Source organism: Podarcis tiliguerta (genome assembly GCF_965153285.1).
Source record: "Podarcis tiliguerta genome assembly, chromosome: Z".
In the NCBI taxonomy this organism is placed as follows: Eukaryota; Metazoa; Chordata; class Lepidosauria; order Squamata; family Lacertidae; genus Podarcis; species Podarcis tiliguerta.
In genome coordinates, this window is record NC_139553.1 from 19,396,778 (window position 1) to 19,417,366 (window position 20,589).

At 45.3% G+C, this 20,589-nt stretch overlaps 1 protein-coding gene and 1 long non-coding RNA gene across 2 annotated transcripts in view; one reads left to right on the forward strand and one right to left on the reverse strand.

Annotated features, from left to right (window-relative positions):
• The window catches only part of LOC310669788, a 546,967-nt gene that overhangs the window by 200,507 nt on the left and 325,871 nt on the right, over nt 1–20,589 (forward strand). The window lies entirely within an intron of this gene.
• Nucleotides 4,799–18,882, reverse strand: LOC310669690 (uncharacterized protein). The gene is made up of 5 exons (XM_083424161.1): nt 18,848–18,882; nt 18,554–18,671; nt 17,586–17,764; nt 13,718–13,754; nt 4,799–5,137 (listed from the first exon to the last, which is right to left on the reverse strand). Exons 2-5 carry the CDS (start codon nt 18,578–18,580, stop codon nt 5,114–5,116), a joined length of 267 nt encoding a protein of 88 aa, XP_083280287.1. The 5' UTR covers nt 18,581–18,671; nt 18,848–18,882; the 3' UTR covers nt 4,799–5,113.

Below are 20,589 nucleotides of genomic sequence, written 5' to 3' on the forward strand. Positions count from 1 at the left end.
AGATGGAATTAGCTGTGATTCACGAATTGCAGGGGGCTGGACTAGATGATCAACAAAGTCCCTACCAACTCTACAATTCCATGATTGTTCAGCTGTGATTCCTGGATTGGAGGGGGATGATTCATTCTTTTTTTTTTTTTAAAAAAAAAAAATAATAATTCTTAGTTTACAAAAATATGTGCATTTCATTTGTTGCAAGACATTAGTGTTGAATGCAGTACTAGGACGGGAAGAAAAGAGGGTGGGGTGGGGAATGATGAGTGGGGTGGGGTGGAGTGGGTTGGGTTGGTAATGCCTCTATTTTTCTACTTAGTGTATGTGTGGGGTTTTGTGTCAGCATCACTTGTGTGGGTTCTCTTTCTGTTCGCTTGTTATATTTCCTTGGTGGTGAGAGAAGTTGGGCGTGGCCTAGGGTTTGGTTGGTTGTCTTTGGTTGGCTGCTTGTCATGGGGGGATGCTGTGGTCTCAGTGTTGTTCACCATCTCCTTGGTCAGTGGTATCTCAATCTCCCTGGTGGTCTTGGTTTGAGATGTGCCTGGTGTCCTTTTGGAATGGGAGGGTATAGGGGATGATTCACTCTGTGATTCATTGGAAGTTTTTAAACAGGCATTGGCTGACCTTCTACCATGGACTCTCTAGCTATGGTTCCTGTATTGTGTGGGGCTGGGATCCCTTGCAACTCTTACGATTCTAGGATTCATTGGAGGTTTTCCAACAGAGGTCGGGTGACCATCTGTCTGGGATTCTTTTGCTTTGATTCGTGGTTTGTACGGGGTTGGACTAGATGACCGTTGGGGTAGCTTTCACCTATACAATTCTGTGGTTCTAACTCTGCATCCTGTCTGGGCTAATGGATTCAACAGTGGAACCCCCAACACAGTTAATCTTTTAGATGTTCGAGAGTCTCTTTGCTCGTGGGGAGGTTTGCTTTAGAAAATCCCAGGGATTCTCCTTGGCTTTGATAGAGGCGTTTTGAGCTCTTTCCACCAGACAGACAGGAATCTTCTGTGCAACCATCTCTCTCTGCATGGGGTGTCCAGGGAGTTGAGTCTCTGGCTAAATTAGTCTTCCTCTGTTCCCACAGTCACACTTCTAAACATTGCCAGGGCCCTGCGGTGTGATGGAAAGGGCAGAAATTCAGCTGAAGGCCTTTGCTGTTTTTCCTCCTTTGTTGAGGAGGAAGAGGCTGACATTGGAAAGGTCTCTCCACAGAAGCAGTTTCACTCCAAAGTACAAAGCACTCCACTCGACAGGAGTCCGAAGGGGAACAAAAGCATCAAGGATAAAGTAACAATTTTCCTTCCCCTTCTTTTAAAAGCACCCAGAAGTGCAGGGATAAGAAAGACTGGGTCAAAAGGTCTCACGAACAAAGACTTTTAATAACCAAGCAGGTAGAGGATGCCTTCTTAGGAAGCGTTCAAGTCTCATGTTGCTTCCAACCAGCTGCTAGAAAGAAAATACGATTATGAAATGCTCCACCTCCATTTTAAACTACCATTCCCCAGAGAATCCACATTTGCACCTAGGCATGGACAGCACATTTCCTTCTGGTGTGCACCCAGGGATTTATTATTATTATTTGGCAGTCTTAAATATCAGAGGATACTAGAATTGCAGAGTTGGAAAGGACCACAGAAGGTCATCTAGTTCAACCCCCTGCAATGCAGGAACCACAGGTAAAGAATCTCTGACAGGGGGGCACCTGACCTCTGCTTTAAAACCTCCAATGAATCTTAGAATTACAGAGTAGGAAGGGACCCCAAGAGCAATTCACATCAGAGTTGAAAGCAGCCTTCCTTGACACATTCTCCAGCATCCTGGCTGCATTGTGGACTTGGCCCCAGGCTTTGTTTGGATGGCTTCCTTCAGCTCCAGAGATGCCTTTATGAGTCTGTTAGCCCTCTGGCCAAGGGCACTTTATAGGTCTTGGCTGATTGCAGAAGGAATCCCTTTAATGGGTTTTTCCTTTGCTGTCCCAGTGGGTCCAGTTTCCACCAGGTACTCTGTCACACTCCTATGAGCAATGGGGTGATGTGACAGGGGGGGGGGGAGAGAGGCTAATGCTATTCTAGGCTGCCTCAACAGAAGGGCATTGATAGAGGCTACAGGTCATTGGAGGTGATTCTACAAATGTTCACACTCACTAGGAGGGTGGTACCATGCATTGGTTGTAAGCTGGTTGGTTTGTACCCTCCACACCAACAAGTTATCCCTGCAACACTTGATCACACCACTTCATGGGAAGACCTTGTCTAACTGCAAGTGGACAGGTAACATAGGCAAGGTGCTAGTCACTGCTACAGAACTTGAAATTCATCCCTCATTTGTGAGACTCTCAATTGGAAAGCCTCTTAGGTGGCAATGCCATAAAGGATCTGTCTGTTCATCAAGAGTACAGGTATCAGATCACACAGGCCATAAGGACAAGTAAAATTCACATGGATCTGGCTTCTCTTGAAATTGGTCCAGTGGGCCATTCAAGGTGATTAACAACTTCAAGGAAGCTTTGTCACATACAGGTTTCAAAACATGGCCTTGGAGGCAAAACCCTCCACAGCTTAAGAACATAATGTTTGTGTGTGCTACCCCTGCTGGTTCAACATCAATATAAAACACTCTTGGGTGGAAGGTCTGCGCCACATTTTGTTTCAGCTGCAGTTAGTTAGGCTAAAAAAAAGAAGAAGAAAAAGTTATAGTGGGTGCTGTTTTGCCACCCACCCAACGTTCAGCATGGTATGCAGTCAGGAAGATGATAATCCAGACACTCTTGTGCTCAGATGGCAGTGAGGAGAGCTGGTGTCCAAAACCTTGTTGACTTGAGGGTCAGAGATGATGACACTCTGGGAAATCTTTCTGTACGTCTGAGGAAAACAGCTTTCATTAACCCCAGTGCTTCATCCCAATTGGGGCTAACAGACTCAGTGATATTTTTTGTAGAAAAAGAGGTGCCGGAACTCACCATGAACGCCTCCCTTGTTCTCTTAGAATAGCAATGATGTCCACCTGAGGGGGTCAGAACTGAGTTCCATCTTTAAAAAAGCCCTGGATAGACTGGTCTCACTGAGTATAAGGTAAAAGGTAAAGGTACCCCTGCCCGTACGGGCCAGTCTTGACAGACTCTAGGGTTGTGCGCCCATCTCACTCAAAGAGGCCGGGGGCCAGCACTGTCCGGAGACACTTCCGGGTCACGTGGCCAGCGTGACATCGCTGTTCTGGCGAGCCAGAGCTGCACACGGAAACGCCGTTTACCTTCCCGCTAGTAAGCGGTCCCTATTTATCTACTTGCACCCGGGAGTGCTTTCAAACTGCTAGGTTGGCAGGCGCTGGGACCGAACGACGGGAGCGCACCCCGCCGCGGGGATTCGAACCGCCGACCTTTTGATCGGCAAGCCCTAGGCATTGAGGCTTTAACCCACAGCGCCAGAACCTCCATTGACATGTAAACTTCCTTCAGAGGAACTAAAGCAAGTCATTGATGAGCCCATGCAAATTCCAGAGTGGCCCTGTCATACTCCGTCTGTAGAGAGGTGTGTGAAACAAGTCACAGAGGCAGCAGGCAGGGTGTATACACATGAGAAATGTAAGGGCTACATCAGAGGTCAAGAAGAAAGTTGGCAGCTGATGTCCAAGCTAATGTTGTATACTTAGTAGGATATGTTTTATGCAGAATTTTTTTTATAGTATTATCTGACATTTTCAGAAGGTAAAAATAAAATTCTGTGGTCTTCTGAGAACAGTTTACGTGCTTTTTAATCCAACATAGATTTACCAAGCTAAATACTGTATAATCACAAAAATAAGAGCACTCAAAAACATGTTTTAAGACCCCACACTGAAGAAATTAGCAAAAATTAAGCTTCACCCCCTAAAATGACCTGCTCTACCCTGACATCATGCCTGCCACTACACCACCCTCTCCTCCTACTCTTAAGAAACTGAGCCTGCTGTTTGGAGGAAGTTCCAAGCTGGCACTAAATAAACTCCTCAGCAGTACACACACACACACACACACACACACACACACACACATTATAATTAGAAATCCCTGCTCTGCAATTATTCTACTTTCCAAAGTACAGCTGCTTCCTGCTCATTATCAGGTTAAGGAACTTCTTCTGATAGAGACACCTGCATTAACCCTGTAATTAAGAGGCAGATCACCCAGGGATTGCTCTCGGCACTCGCTCTTAGCCACCCCTGAGCCTGGAAGGAACTCTGGGTGAGAGCAGCAGCAAAGACACCCTTTTGGTGCTGGCCTTTCACAATGTCACAGCAGTCTCCCCCACACTGAATGTCATGTTGGTGAAAAGGTCAGCAGTCATAGAATCATATATGTCATAGAAATGTGGTGTTGGAAGGCTTCCCAAAAGTCATCTAGCCCAACCCTCTGCCCTCTGTCCAGTGAATGTAGTCCAGGGGATGGAGCTGTTTGTCAGCTTCCTGCTCCTTCCAGCAAAGAGGAGGATGGGTAGAAAAACTAGAGTCAGTTAACTCTGCCCACCCATGACTCTGGCTCCACCTATTGCTGGGCTCCCTATCTTCTGCCCCACTGTTCCAAAGAAGCACCAGCTATCCCTGCAAATATCGTATGCTCAGGTTGTATATATGAAATCTGCTCAATTCACTATATTATAGTTGCAATACCCTGCAGCGCCCCCTAGGCTTGGTGCTCAGTGTGGCAGAACCAGTCATGCTGCTCTGCTCTGGTTCGCGGCTTAGTTATGCTGGCAACATGACCTGGAAGCTGTATGCCGGCTCCCTCGGCCAATAAAGCGAGATGAGCGCCACAACCCCAGAGTCGGCCACAACTGGACCTAATGGTCAGGGGTCCCTTTACCTTTTTAAGGAGAGCATGTGGACCCATCATCAGGAGAGGTGGGGAAATTGACCTTCTGTGGGTGCTGGAGAGAATGGAACGTGAAATAAGATCTAGCCATTTGCAAAGCTATAATTTCAAAGCAAGCTGCTCTTGTAAATGATCATCCATTTCTCTCCCACTCAGAAGTCTTCAGTGTCATCTATCGCATAAGGAAGGAGGGACAACGCCAGTTCAGGAAAATTATCTGTGGGCAGGAACGGATGTTTTAGTGCCAGCAAAGAGCTACATCAGTCTTTACCTTCTCAAGCTCAGTAAATTCTAGTAAGAGGAGAAAGGATAAGAGCATCATAAATGGTAGAGTTAGTAGAGTCCGCCCAACGTCTGCTTGAAACCTCCAAGAAAGGAGAGTCCACCACATTCTGAAATGATTTGCACAGCAATGCCCTCAGATTTTTAAAAAAATCGTATGTGTGTGTGTAACCACAATTTATGTAATATTGAAGGAAGTTCAAAAGAGGTCAGATGCCATTCTTCTACTGTTGGCAATTGTTGTTGTTTCCGCAACGACAGAAGTTATTGGAATATGCAGAAATAGCGAAATGAACGGGTAAAATTTGACAACAGGGCGATGAAACATTTCAGAAAGAATGGGAAAAATTTATGGCGTATATAGGAAAAATAAGGTGAAATAGCGAAACCAGCAGAAATGAAAAAAAACCCCTCATAATGTGAAATACAAAGAAAATTATTAGATAACAAAAATAATAAGAAGCAAAATGTATAATGTGAGTAATGTAAGTAATAGTGGTTGTAAATGAATACAGACGGACAACAAGAATTGTATATATAGAAGGATTTATTTGTTTTTGGACATATAATGGGCAAATATAGAAGAAGAACAGCAATAGATAAAATGGATAACCACAATGTGAAAAAATTTAGATATGATATAAAAAAAACCAGAAGAAGGAAGGAGGGAAGTCAGCTCTTAGGAGCAAGTATAAATGTAAAATGTAAAACAACATTTATATGTGGAGTATGTAACTTAAAAACCAATAAAAATCATTATAAAAGAACAAAAAAACAAAAGAGGTCAGATGGCCACCTGTAGTAGTAGTAGTAGTAGTAGTAGTAGTAGTAGTAACAACATCATCATCAACAACAAATTTCTTATACCCCGCCCATCTGACTGAGTTGCCCTAGCCACTCTGGGCAACTGTCAGGGATTAATTAACTGCATTGCAAGAAGGTTGAGCTAAAGAATCCTTGAGGTCTGTTCTAGCCAGGGGCAGTGCCTCCCATTTTGCTTCACCATCCATCCTTATGTGTGGTATGGTGGCAACCATGAAGCTCCAGTAGCAGTGCTGGCTGCAGGCAAGATCTCATGTTGCAATACCTCATGCACTCCCCAAGTGCTGCTCCTCTGCTAGCAGCAGGGCGGGGCAGGGCCTGGAGGGGGCACTACCTCAGACTCCTGCCACTCAACGTGGCTGCCTCATCTCACTTCATGGGTTGGATGACCCTGCTTCTAGCTCTATAGTTCTATAATTCTATTATGCCACAAGGTTTTCCAACAGAGGTCGGTTGATAACCTGTCAAACATTCTTTAGTTCAGACTGTCCTGGATTCACAGAAGTAGTCCCAGTTTCTGAATTTGATACCAGAATGTCCTGCTTTTCCTTAAAGTTAAAGGGACCCCTGACCATTAGGTCCAGTCGTGACCGACTCTGGGGTTGTGGCACTCATCTCGCTTTATTGGCCGAGGAAGCTGGTGTACAGCTTCTGGGTCATGTGGCCAGCATGATTAAGCTGCTTCTGGCAAACCAGAGCAGCGCACGGAAACGCTGTTTACCTTCCCGCTGGAGCGGTACCTATTTATCTACTTGCACTTTGATGTGCTTTCAAACTGCTAGGTGGGCAGAAGCTGGGACTGAGCAACGGGAGCTCACCCCGTCGCAGGGATTCGAACCACCGACCTTCTGACTGGCAAGCCCTAGGCTCTGTGGTTTAACTCACAGCGCCACCCGCATCCCTGGTTTTCCTTAGGGTGTCCCTATTTTCTTTGGAGAAATGTTGGAAGGTATGGAGTTAGGCAACCCCTAAGTCAAGGAAATAAGTAACTATACAACCTTTAGAAGACATCTGAAGGCAGCCCCGGGATAGGGAAGTTTTATTATGCTTTTATATAAACTGGAAGCCACCCAGAGTGGCTAGGGCAACCCAGTCAGGTGGGCAGCGTATAAATAATAAAAATGATGATGACCAACCTGTCCATATCCTTCTTCAATTGGGGTGCCCAGAACTGGACACAGGACTCCAGGTAGGGTCTGACCCTGGCAAAATAAAGTGGTGCTATGACTTCCCTAGATCTGGACTCTTTAAATGCACTTCTGTTGATGCAGCCTAGAACTCACCCTGTTGACTCATGTTAAGCTGTGGTCTACTAAGACCCCTAGATCCTTATCACATGTACTGCTGGCAAGCCAGGTGTCCCCCATCCTATATTTGAGCCCTTATTCCATGTGAATCCTCCTTTGTCCCCAGTCAGTGTGGATATCCTTTGAGATAAACGCAGAAGGGCTCGATGGTACATTTGCTTCTAGTTATTTGGACATACCAGCCTTCCAAAGCCCTGGGCAATGTGTAATACTTCAGACAATTACATTTTATTTAATAAGGAGCAGTGGACAAGATAAGCGAACAACCCTCTTCTTCGAAGCCTTTAACAACTTGGGAAATTTCCAATATATATTCAAATTGCTGCAGCCACCCGTTCTGCACTCAAGACATCCTTATCACTTCCAGCTGTCAGTGGGGATATAGGTGGCAGGCGATGCGAGGATGGGTCTCTGGGACAGACGACTCCTTTGATCTTCATGGCACCAAATATTAGTGGTGGGAATGGGCTACATGACATGAACTTGTTTCTAAGAAAAATGAATACTGAGCAGTATCAGCAGAAAATCATTTCTCCTGCAAGACTCATCACTCTAGGCCACAAATCCACAACTGACCAAGCACATCCCAGATTTTGAAGGTGAAAGGGACTCCTGGGTCAGCTTCTTATGTATACTGTAGTTCCCAAACTTTTTTTGGTTCCATCAACTAGTGGTGATTTAGTGGTTAGAGTGTTGGCCTAGGACCTGGGAGAGATTAGGATTCAGATCCACAGCCAGCCACAAAGCTCACTGGGTGACCTTGGGCCAGTCACTCACTCTCAGCTTAACCTACCTCACAGGGTTGTTGTGAAGGTAAAACCAGAAAGAAGAAGAAACATGAACACCAACTTGAGCATCTGGGAGGAAAAGGTGGGATATAAATGTAATAAAGTAATAAAGAAACAAACAAGCAAGCAAACTTATCCCCAGTGCTCCCTACCCTATACAAAGTAGTAGTCAGTGGTTTGCACAACTCACTATAGAAGGTAATATAATACAATAAAATTCAAAAGAGCAGCCATTGATTGCACATTTATTTACAATCCGATTAAAACTATTGAGTTTAATTAATTCAACCTAATTGATTAACCTGATCTGGTGATAGCAGCTTCCAAAAGTCTGGGAGACATTTACACCTCCAACACCCTGTTGCCTTTTAGTGCCCCCCCAATAATCCTATCGCCACCCCCCAGTGTGGTACTATTCATTTTGGGCACCACTGGAAGGAGTGCAGAGGAAGGTGAGCAAGATGAACAAGAGCCTGGAAAGCAAGTCTTGGGTGGAACGGTTGAGGGAGCTAAGATGTTTAGAGAAGACTGAAAGGTGTTATGAGAGCCATCTCCAAATATCTGAAGGGCTGCCAGGTGGAAGTGGAGCCAGCTTGTTTTCTGCTGCTACAGAGGGCAGGACCTGAACCAATGGATTAAAAATGATAAGAAAGGAGATTCTGACTCAACATCAGGAAGAATGTCGGAGAATTCAGGACAGTCAAAGGAAAGTCCTTCTTCACACAGCACAGAATTAAACTATGGAACTCCCTGATTCAGCATAGTGGGATCATCATGTAATCAAATCCAGCAGGATTGCCTGGATTGATGTTTAAAGGGGGGGGGGGGAGGCACCAAAACTGCAGATGGGAGAAAGAATCCACTATGAACAGGAAGCAAACAATGTACAAGAAAGGTAAGCGAGGTGTGAGAACAGTAGTTTCATGGGGTGCATTGTGGGCATAAAATGAAGTACAGTCTGGTTGGTTTGTTCTTTAAATTAGGTGTCTAATCTTTATAACAACCTCAATGTTGCCTTTATATCTTTATATATTTCTTTAAGGGTAGTAGCAGCACTGATGAATAGCAATCTCGTTTCAGCTTTCAGATATTTCTTTTGTGGCTAAGTTTTTTAAAGTGTAAATTACTGATGACATGTCATTTCTATAAGATTTGTTTCAAATAATGTACTTTAATTGATAGTTTTTCGGGGGGGGGGCAGCAAGCTCCATATTTTGTAAGCCAATTTCAGCGAAGGGTGCATGTGGTACAGAAATGTCTCACATGCACAAACACTGACAGTGTATATATGTGTGTGCATACCTAGAGCATATATGCACATGCACACTCCTCCAATATGTGTGCTCATGTGTGTGTATATATGTATATTTACACACATCCTATATCTTTCTCACACCAAAAGTTTTTCTCCCAAGCGAGTGAAAACGTGGTGCATTGGTGTTCCTGCTAGGAAATAATGAATTATCTCTTTAAAGGAGTGAATTAAACCATAAATACATAGAAGTGGGGGGGGGGGCTATGGAACTCCCTCTCACAGGAGGAATTGATGGCTGCCAACTTGGATGGCTTCAAAAGAGAATTCTCCAAATTCATGGAGGAAATGGCTATCAATGGCTACTAGCCACAATGGCTGTACTCTGCCTCCACAACTGGAGAGAATAATGCTTCTGAACCAGTTGCATGGTATCTTGTGTTTGAGTTTCCCATAAGCATCTTTTTGGCTCCTGTGAGAATAGGATGCTGAACTAGATGGTCCATTGGCTTGATCCGGGAGGCTCAACTTATTTTCTTACATTCTTATGTTACAACTCTACAATTCTATCATTCTATAAATGGGTCCCTCTGAAGGGTCTGGGTGACCTTTGGGTCCTCAATCTTTCCTGATAGTGGCTTCTCCTCCCCCCCCCCCCCCCGTCCTCTGCTGCTCATAAGAAGAGCCTGCTGGATTAGACCAATGGCCCATCTAGTCCCATCCTGTTCTCACAGTGGCCAACCAGATATCTCAATGGGACTCCCACAAGCAGGACTCTAGTGCAAGTATACCCTCCCCTTCCATGGTTTCCAGCATTCAGAAGCATTGCAGAGCATAGTGCTTGTGGCTAGGAGTAAAATCTTCTTTTAAAGCCATCCAGATTGGCGGCCACCACTGCCTCCTGTGGGAGTGAGTTCCACAGTTTAACTATGCACTGCATCAAAAAGAACTATCTGAAATACCCTAAATCTATATCTGAGAAGAGCTGAGTAGGGGGCTAAACTGTGCGAGAACATGATACATCTCTAATTTGAATAAATGACCCCCACCCAACCAGAGAAATCTAGCTTGGCACATCTGTCCTGTCATGTAAATACTGGAGGCTTTGATCTGAATACCAGTTGCAAAGTCTGCTCCTGCCACTTAGCCGGTCATACAACACAGGCAATTAGCTAACAGCGTCTCAGTAAATATTTCATACTTTATAGCAAAAGGCTGTTTAATTTTTCATTCTTTTAAACCAGCTTATGAATGTTTTATGGTAAGGATCTCTCCCTTTAATTTTTTGGGGGGCAAGCTGAATGGACATTGGCATGAAAAGATCTCTACTAAACTGGGGTGCCAACTTGAATAAAATATTGTGGGGGGGGGGGGGAGGTAAGCTCCGCTGTGCATAATCAAACACAAGATGCTGTTCACATACACCTTTTGAATAGCAATGCCCATAAACTTTTTTTTGGGGGGGCAGCTCCCTCAACTATTTTAGGGGGGGGCGAAGGGACCTTGGTCCCTAAAAGTTTGCTTCTATGCTAGTAAATCAGATCTAGGTATCTGTCCAAACGACTGTCCTCTATGTGTGCAACTTTCTCTGGTGGATAATAGGCAGGTGTGTTTAGCAGATCTGCCAGCCAGGTGGGGTGCATGTTGCTATATGCTGCCTGCTAAGATTTCATAGAATCAAAGGACTGGAATTGGAGTTGGAAGACATCCCCAAGAGTCATCTAGTCAAACCCCTGCAATGCAACAGCTTTGCAACAGCTGCTGCTTCCTGCACACCCTCCTTTTACTTCCAGGCTTATTTTATTTCTGTAACTGTTCAAAACATTTTCATGAATCATAGCTCAATAACCCCTGACTTTCAACTTCTGGTTAAAAAACTTCTAAGGAAGGAGAGCCCCCTATTTTAAAAAACCTCCAGTGAGTCAGTTTTCTGACAACAAGAGCTGTCCAAGAGTCAGAGGGCATACCTAGGGTCCCTTACACCCCTGGCCAGGAGCTGCATTGGCAACCCCCCCCCAAAAAAAAACACATTGCTGTGACAGTGGCAGTGTAGTGCCCCACACACATGTATGTCATACACAGAAGAAATGAAAAGCAATGCAAAGAAAGAGGCCCTGCTTTATTGCTAGAGCCGTTTCACTTTTGAGAAGCAATATCGCCATTGGAAACCCCTTAAGTTAGTGATTTAGGGGGTACAAATCAGCCAGATCCTCCTTCCTGCTCTCCCCACCCCCACAAAAGGGAAGCAATACTGTACCATTTAACCACAGAAGGACTGAGCTTGCTGCGTGAAAGGGCTTTGCGGGAACCAACCACAATGGAAAGTATCTGGTTCTCCCTTCAGCACATCAAAAGCTTTCCTGGGGAGCAGGGCTGAAAGGGAAGGCCAGAAGCTGAACAGCTGATAAGAGCTTCATTTTGCTTTTGTGGTCAGTCAGGAGCAGTGGGGAAGAGCCAGGATGCTGCCCTCTTGGCTATCCCTCCAGAAGCCCGCTTCCCTCACCGCCAGTTACCTATGGGTGGCTACAGAACATGCCACCCAGGAGTTGGCAGCCCAGTGCCCCCTGGGGCTGCACGCTTGGTAGAGGCCAACCCCACCAACCCCCCATGTACACCTCTGCCAAGAGTGGAATAGATTCTCTCAGAAGGTGGTGGGCTCTGCTGCACTGCAAGGGGTTGGCTTACATAATTCTTGGGTCCCTTCCAACTCTATGATTTGGCAATTTTGTGATTCTCCCTCACCCAATATAACAACAAAATAATTGGTGAGAAAACAGACCCATGGCTGGAGATCTGGCATGTTGGGTCAAACCAAAATTCAGCTTTTGTGTCTGCCCTGAAATTAATTACCAAGGGATTCCATTTTTTAAAAAGCAGTTGAAATTTATTGATACCTTTTTTCTTTTTTTGCATTTTCCAAAACAGGAATAGAGAGCATATCTAACCCCCTCCCCTCCCCTCCCCCTGTCCCACTTACAACCATACCATATGACTTCCCTTCCAACCTTTTCCCGGTTCCTTTGCTTTTCTACTACTCTGTGTAATCCACATCTCTTTAATCATCCAATTTGTTATCTATTAAGTACTCTATCTGTTTCAGCTCTGCTGGATTTACATGAGACCTGCTTTATTGATGCCACTTAAGGTAGGACAATTAAGTGTTGACATGCCAAATAGAGTAATTAAAAAAACGAAAACAAATCCCAGGTTTCCTTCCTAAGACCTAACTAAATTCCTGCATTGACTGAGAGGTGAGATCATAACCAACTTCAAATCAGATATTTGAAGGGCCATCAGGTGGAAGATGGAGCAAGCTTGCTTTCTGATGCTCCAGAGAAGAGGACCAGAACTGATGGATTCAAATTGGAAGAAATGAGATTCCAACTAAACATTAGGAAGAACTTCCTGATGGTAAGAGCTATTCAACAGTGGAACGGGCTCCTTTGGAAGATGGGAGGGTTTCCTTCAATGGAGGTTTTGAAAGAGAGGTTGGGTGGACATCTGGCAGGGATTTTTTAGCTGTGACTCCTGCATTGCAAATGGGTTGGACTAAATGACTCTTGATGGCCTCTTCCATCTCTACAATTTGATGATTCCAGCACCTTCCATTACTGAGAATGCTGTGTGTGCGTGCAGACTGAATTAGAAATTAGAATCTAAATACAAACATTCGCAAACAAATCCTCCTTTCATTCCAGAGCTCTATTCACATGATAAGTTAAAAGTGTTCTATTAATGAATTGTATAATAACATCTGAGTGCCGAGGCTGTTGCTTCAATCTGCCCATTTATTCTCTCCTGGTATCAAATTCCACTGACGTCTCACCCTCCTCCACATGTCCAGCTTCCGAGAGAGTGCTATCTTCATTAGCAGAGAGAAACTGATATCGTCCATTAACTGACCCCCTTCCTCTACAGTGACCCCCTCTTAACAAATTTGCACGCCCCGGGGGAATGTGACACTCTGTGCCCAGGCCCACATGGAAGTCGTCTATCATGACAAACAGGTGCTGCATGTGTGTGTGTGTGTGTGTGTGTGTGTATATATATATATGTGTGTGTGTGTGTGTGTGTGTGTTTATTCTTTTTTTGGGGGGGGGGGGAGAACCAGTTTCCATATGCAGTATTGGTGGAAGATCGTTTTCTACCTGAAGACTGTGGGAGGAAAAATATATGAATCCCTGTGGACCTATGTGTGTGGGTGAACAACAAAAGAATTTGCTGGGTGCCTGGATTCAAAATGCAGGACTTGTACACAAGAACGTTCCAGTAGCAGAGTATTAAACTCACAAAAATAAGCAGCACAGTGAATATAGGTTGTCAAATCTTTTTTATCCCATTTACAATGCACCTTTCTTTCTACCCCATTTGCAAGGAACAGACCACACACTGCAAAGTAAGTTAGAAATGCTTTACTTACAGATTCATAGGTTTGATAAATGTGTTGTTCCATGCAGCTGCAAAGAGAAACACAGGCAGAATATTTTGGGGTAGAAAGTACTGTATATAATTCCAAACACATGCTGAAAACTCAAGAGCAAGCTTACACATGTCCTTCATTACATAATGCAGAGAAAGAGAAAGTTGAAGATTCACTTCCTTGGGAGCATGACCCGAGTCTGTCTAGCAATAGAACTCTGTGGTCCTTAACCATTTCATGCAGTCATGCACAGTTATGCAATCTCCCACAAAATTGAGAGGGGTGCTAATTTCAGGACTTTAAGAGCCTGAAAGATAATTGAAAGAAGGATGTCGTTGAATTATAGTTGGCAGGGAAAGAGAAGGCTTTGGAGAGGAGTTACGGGGCAAAGGGAGTGAATATTTTGACGGGAGAGATTAAGGGTCCAGGCGTGTGTGCTTGTGCTTCCAAAAACTTGGAAGAGGATGGTTCCAGGAAGCAAATATTCACAAACAGAATCAGAACTAAGAAAATTAATTTCAATAGGGATGAATGAAAGGTTCCTGCTTAGGCAGGAATATCTAGATACAGAAATATAGAATTGGGGGGAGGGCATGTGGTTTGACAGAAGTCCATGCAAAAAGGATTGAGGTGTCTTAGGAGCCCACAAGCTTAACATATGTCCACAGTATGATGCAGCAGCAAAAACAGCTAATGCAATTCTAGGCTGCATCACGAGAAGCCAAATGTCTAGATCAAGAGAAGTGACAGTACCACTCTATTCTGCCTTGGTCAGACCCCACCTGGAGTCCTGTGTCTAGGGGTTGGAAAACCAAGCCTTGTGAGGAATGACTGAGGGAGTTGGGCATTTTTAGCCAGGAGAAGATGAGACTGAGAGGAGATACAATAGCTATCTTCAGATATATAAAGAGCTATACCATGGAAGATGGAGCAAGCTTGTTTTCTCTTGCTCTGGAGGATAGGACCTGAACTTCAAGTTACAAGAAAGGAGATTCTAACTAAACATCAGGAAGAACTTTCTGACACTAAGAGCTGTTTGCAGTGGGACAGACTCCCTGGGAAGCCGTTGGAATCTCCTTCCTTGGTTTTTTAAAGAGAGGTTGGGTGGCCAGGGAGCCCTTTAGCTCTGATTCCTGCAGTGCAGGAGGCTGTAGCAAATGACCCTTCATGGTTCGTTCTGACTCTACAGTTATATGATTCTATTGTGATTGTGTTTCTGCGGGACATGTTTGCAATATACAAACTCCCCCTTACACACACACACTCAAGCAGCTTGAAAAATTAACCTATTAAATACAACTCTGGGGAGTACAAAGATCTGAAGACCCGTTAAAAAAATGAAAAGGGCCTTTTGTTCAGCTGCCTTCTGCCCTGCTGTTGCATTTGAATAAAATTGTAGCAGGCAAGAAGGGAGACTCAACAAAGGAGGAAAAGGCTTCTCATGAACAATGAAATGAAAGCAGTCTAAAATTCTACAGTATTTTAGCATTCCGGGACTGTCATGTATTCTAGGATTCAACTGGAGATTAAGGGGCTGGCTAGGAAGAATTTCCCACAAGACCTGTGGAGGGAGGGAGGGAATGGGCAACCATTGGAAGGCCTTGCAGGGCGCAAGTGTCACCCGGGAGTAACATGTGCTGGGCTGGTGGTAGCTGGGGATTCACAAAATACTGCCAGCTCAAAAATTCTGAAACCATTACCATAATCTGAACTTCAAACCCGTTTCAGACAATGTATTGGTAAATTGCTTGGCTTTAATCTGAAGAAACCGGTGTGGCTGCAGAAGGATCTTACAGATGAGCTGAGATTTAAGAAGGCCATGTATAAGAAATGGAAGAAAAGTGAAATCAAGAAGGAAGAGTATACACCAGGAACCAACAGTTGCATGCTGAAGGTCATGCAGGGCCAAGCTCAGAAATAGTTCAGGATTGCAAGAGAGGTCTAAAATAGTAGTAGTAGTAGTAGTAGTAGTAGTAATAATAATAATAATAATAATAATAATAATAATGGTTTCTTTAGTGGGGTGGGAGAGCTGGGGGGGAAATCACATCTAGAATCCAATGTGCCCCTTTGGTTTTAGATAGTACATGGGTAAAGGTAAAGGTACCCCTGCCCATATGGGCCAGTTGTGTCCGACTCTGGGGTTGCGTGCTCATCTCGCTTAAGAGGCCAGGGGCCAGCGCCGTCCGAAGACACTTCCGGGTCACATGGCCAGCGTAATGAAGCTGCTCTGGCGAGCCTGCAGCAGCGCAGCGCACGGAAACTCTGTTTACCTTCCCGCTATAAAGCGGTACCTATTTATCTATTTGCACTTAAGGGTGCTTTCGAACTGCTAGGTGGGCAGGAGCTGGGACTGAACGACGGGAGCTCACCCTGCCACGGGGATTCGAACCGCCGATCTTACGATCGGCAAGTCCTAGGCGCTGAAGTTTTACCCACAGCGCCACCCGCATCCCTAGTACATGGGTAGACGAGTCTAAAAAGGCCGGAACACAAATTTTCACAGCCCTCTAGCAGCTATGGTGGCTTATTTACGAGAAGTAATGTATTTAGTATTAATTCTGAAAGTGTATGCTCAATTCTGACCAATTTTAGCCTCCTGGAGCAAAATATACATCAGGATTACCCCACCCCCACCCCAATCATAGAACCACAGAAACATGGAATTGTAGAGCTGGAAGGGACCCAAAGGGCATCTAGTCCCCTCCCCACTGCAGATATGACCATAAAACCATTATTCGCCCCCCTCCATTTGATTGAACAGCATCAAACATGAAAGAAAAGAAAATGCTCAGTGTACTTCACGCTTCAGAGACAGAAACATCCCTCCCACTGTATAGAGGTCTCATGATTCACACTGTCATTAAAGAAAAATATATATAGATAAACTGTCTCATCTGTGCCTGAGTGTTACATATAATCGAGTGCAAGAAGTATCAGCCACAGTAAGAAATGTACTGTGTAAACAATACATGGAAAATGATGTGTGCCTGCCCAAAACGTGGTCAAGTAATAATAATAATAATTCTGCAGACAGAATCATAGAATTGAAGAGCTGGAAGGATCATCAAGTCCAGCCCCTTGCAATGCAGGAATATGCAGCTGTCCCATACAGGGATTGAACCTGCAAACTTGGCTTTATCAGCACTATGCAGCAGTGCACATTGGGCACATATGTGCCAGCTGTAAAAAACACACACACACACAGGGAGAAAGTGCTGAGCTCAGGGCGACAGGGACCCCAGCACCATGTACCCCTTATCACAGCACCAGGATGACCCCACAATTGGGTCCCTACCCGCTCACCCCCGCCCTCCACCAGCTCAGGAGGCAGAGCCAGCTCCCGCGCTTGCCATTGGCCGCTCCCTAGTCCCCCCCCCCTCCCGCCCGGCAGTGCTCGGATACTGTCCTGGCACCTGCAGGCCCCTTTTCTAAGGTTGGAAGGCAGGGGCAGCATCCCTGGGTGGGGAGTGCGAGCCCCGCACCAACCCCCGGAAGGAAAGAGAAGGCCTAGGAGAAGGCAGCCGCAGCAGATTCTGGGGCTGCAGGTTCAACGCCCTGGGCTGGGGGAAGCAGGAGGCTGGGAGGGCCAAGCCCCCGAGGGGAAGGAGAAGGGGCGGAGGCAAGCCGGGCAATGAAGCCATGGCGGAGGAGCTGCCTGGACTCAGCCCTGCCCTGCAGGCAGGCATCACGGAGCAGCTCAGTCACAGCCGCTGGGCTTTTGCCTCCGGTTCTCAACCCCCTGCCAGGGTCTGGAAGAGCAGAGGGGCAGCTGCAGTAGCAGGAGACACAGCCTGGGGGGGGGGGGGAGTGCAGCTTAGGATATGCAGTGCCACACCATTACTGATCAGGAGGAACCCCTGCTTACCAGAGTCTGGCTGCTGTCCAATCACCTGGCGCGCCGGCGGCTGGAAAAGTGGGGAGGCGGGGACGTCGAAGCTCAACGATTTGTTGCTGCTTCTGCTTCTGGCAGTCGTTAACTGGGGAGGGGGTGATGCTGGATGTTGGGACTCCTGCTGCCACTAGCGACGCTCCTTTGGTACTTAGCTAGGCCCGCCAAAAAAAAAAAAAAAAAGGTCTCAAGGACTGCATGCCGCCCGCGGGCCATATGTTGGACCACCCAGATATAACGGGATTTGCATTCTGAGCTAATAATGTGGCAACTCCTTTTGCAACAAATCCAGGCAAAGGTCGGCCAGATGCCCGTCCAATTCCTGAGGTCTGCTCACTGGCTGCATTACATTCCAGGGCTCCCATGGTTTTAATGTTTCATTTGCATCTCGCTCACATCTCATCACTGTTCTGGGAAATCTAAAATGCATCTTTAAAAACCGAGTTACAATAATTTTTGCATATTAGATACCATCATTGGCATATTAAAAACAGTTCTGCATGGAAAACAGTTGGAAGGCAATCTCTCTGGGACCATGCTAGAGTGCATTGAGCAGGCAATGGGAAGGAAATGGTGAGACTCCCAATTATGGAAACAACCAGAGTGGGCAATTTTCTGGGTCTTCCCAATGAAAAAGCATCCATCTCAAAGCATGCAGCAAATTTTTATAGGATAGGCTGAAGCAATGGAAGTCTAGTGTCCAGATTAAGGGAAGTGATACAAATAAAACCCCAAAACAATTACCAGTAATATTCATATTATTTATTGTTTGTTTATTTCATAAAATTAACGCACCTCTTGATTGCAAAAACCTCAAAGCAGTTTAAAAAACGATAAAACAATAAAATTGAGAAATATTCACACCCATAATTTAAAATGGACATAAGTTAAAATATTAAAAGAGATTAAAATGTTTATTTTTATTATTTACATTTATAGCTCACCTTTTCCTCCAAGGACCTCAAGGTCATACATGTGGTTCTGGATACCTCTTGGTAATCCCTTCCAACTCTCCAATTCTATGATTCAATGATGACCATCTTGCAGCAGAGATGGTGTCATCTGCAATGCAAAAAAAAAAAAAAAAGTGGGGGTCACCTTGGCACTGCAGAATTGAAACTAGCTCCCATCTGGATCTGATGCTGATTCAGCAATTTCGCAAAAGGTTTTGTGTTTAAAAAATGAAACATTCAAGTTTTCCCCGCTAAATATTTAAGGCATACATGAGGCTAAAGCACCTGAAGAATGGTCTGTATCTGGTCCCTATAAGTGAAGCAGAATTGGGGGCTGCAGAGAAAATGATGAGACCACGCTTATAGAGATATAAGAATGTAAAAAAAAAAAAAAGCCTGCATGGGTGGGGGTTGGACTAGATGACCCTTGGGTCCCTTCCAACTCAACTGTTCTATGATTCTATGGAACCTGGAATAATGAATGCAACTTTGTGCCTCAGGACTATAAACGCCAATATACAAAACATTGCCATGGAGCCACCCAGTGTTGCTAGTGTATCTAGTCTCAGTGAAAAACATAGTAATAGGGGCCTCCCCCCCCTGTTGATTGACCTCTTAGGAAATGGCATTGATGAGGCCTTCTGAGACTGGTTGCTATGGTGGTTGTCAATCACCCATGTGGGTGCTTAGTAGTGCCAGAGCCGCAGGTGAAACAAATACCCTTCATTGTCCTTGCTTCGGATCCTTTTCTCATGCAAATGTCCATTATGATCATGAAGAAAGACAAAAGCAGGCTTGCCTCCAAGAACAGAGCACACGGTTTCAGGTTCTGCAGACGGTATCAGCTGGGAAGGGTCCCTAATGAGCACTACAGAGAAAAATTAATGGCACCATCCCTAGAAGAATGCAGGTGCATTCCAGTTTGTGAGACACACACACACACACAATTTTTTCCCAACAAGCAGAAAGACATTCAGTTTTGCTTTTTCTTTCCCCAGTGTTACCTTAGGCTCTCTTGAAGCCTTATAAATATTCAATCCCTGCTTGTGGAAGTACCATTTGGGCAATCTTCCATTACTGGCCCTCTGTTAAGCATCATAGGATTGTAGAAATGGAAGGGACTCCCCAGGCTCATCTAGTCCAACCCCGTCAGTGAGAGACTATGCACCCAGCATGGGTAGGGAAGAACCAGCCCCATCATAGAACTTCAGCTTCCACTCCATTTCAAACCCCAGCAAGAGAAGCAAGACAGGTTCTGCAGAGTGATGTTGCTGTGGCTTCATGCCATTTACCATTAAGGTCCTTGGGCAAACCTCTGTCATTCCCAGGATCAGTCCATTAGCAATGACAGTGAATAAGAGACACTTGGAAATCCTAAACTCATGCAGAGTCTGGTTATGGTTCCTGTGTTGTAGTGGGCTGATCTGGATGACCTTTAGAAGACCTTGCACCCCTACAACTGCTGTGGTCCGTTGCACAGTGAATAATTCTTTAAACCACATAGATTCTGGTTGGGCTTCTGCTTGTTTTCCACTGCACTCATTTGTGGCCAAGAAGAAACTTTGAGCAAGCCTGCTTCTCTTCCTTTAGCTCCTCACTTTCTCCAATGATCCAGCCTGTATGCCATTTGTAGGAGAGTATGGTCAATCGGGACATGGGTGGCGCTGTGGGTTAAACCACAGAGCCTAGGACTTGCTGATCAGAAGGTCGGTGGTTCGAATCCCCACGACAGGGTGAGCTCCCATTGCTTGATCCCTGCTCCTGCCAACCTAGCAGTTCGAAAGCACATCAAAGTGCAAGTAGATAAATAGATACCACTCTGGCGGGAAAGTAAACGGCGTTTCCGTGCGCTGCTCTGGTTTGCCAGAAGCGGCTTGGTCATGCTGGCCACATGACCCGGAAGTTGTACGCCGGCTCCCTCGGCCAATAAAGCGAGATGAGCGCCGCAACCCCAGAGTCGGCCATGACTAGACCTAATGGTCAGGGGTCCCTTTACCTTTATGGTCAGTGCAGGACTAAGATATTTC

Bases quoted from the DNA above. Each gene is read 5' to 3' on its own strand.
- LOC310669690 (XM_083424161.1), bottom strand. From the start codon at position 18,580: ATGACCTTGAGGTCCTTGGAGGAAAAG. The intron at 13,755-17,585 runs GTAAGCAGGGGT...TTCTCTTTGCAG, and splicing joins TGGACAGCAGCCAGACTCTG to CTGCATGGAACAACACATTT. The intron at 5,138-13,717 runs GTAAGTAAAGCA...TCCTCTTACTAG, and splicing joins TTTATCAAACCTATGAATCT to AATTTACTGAGCTTGAGAAG.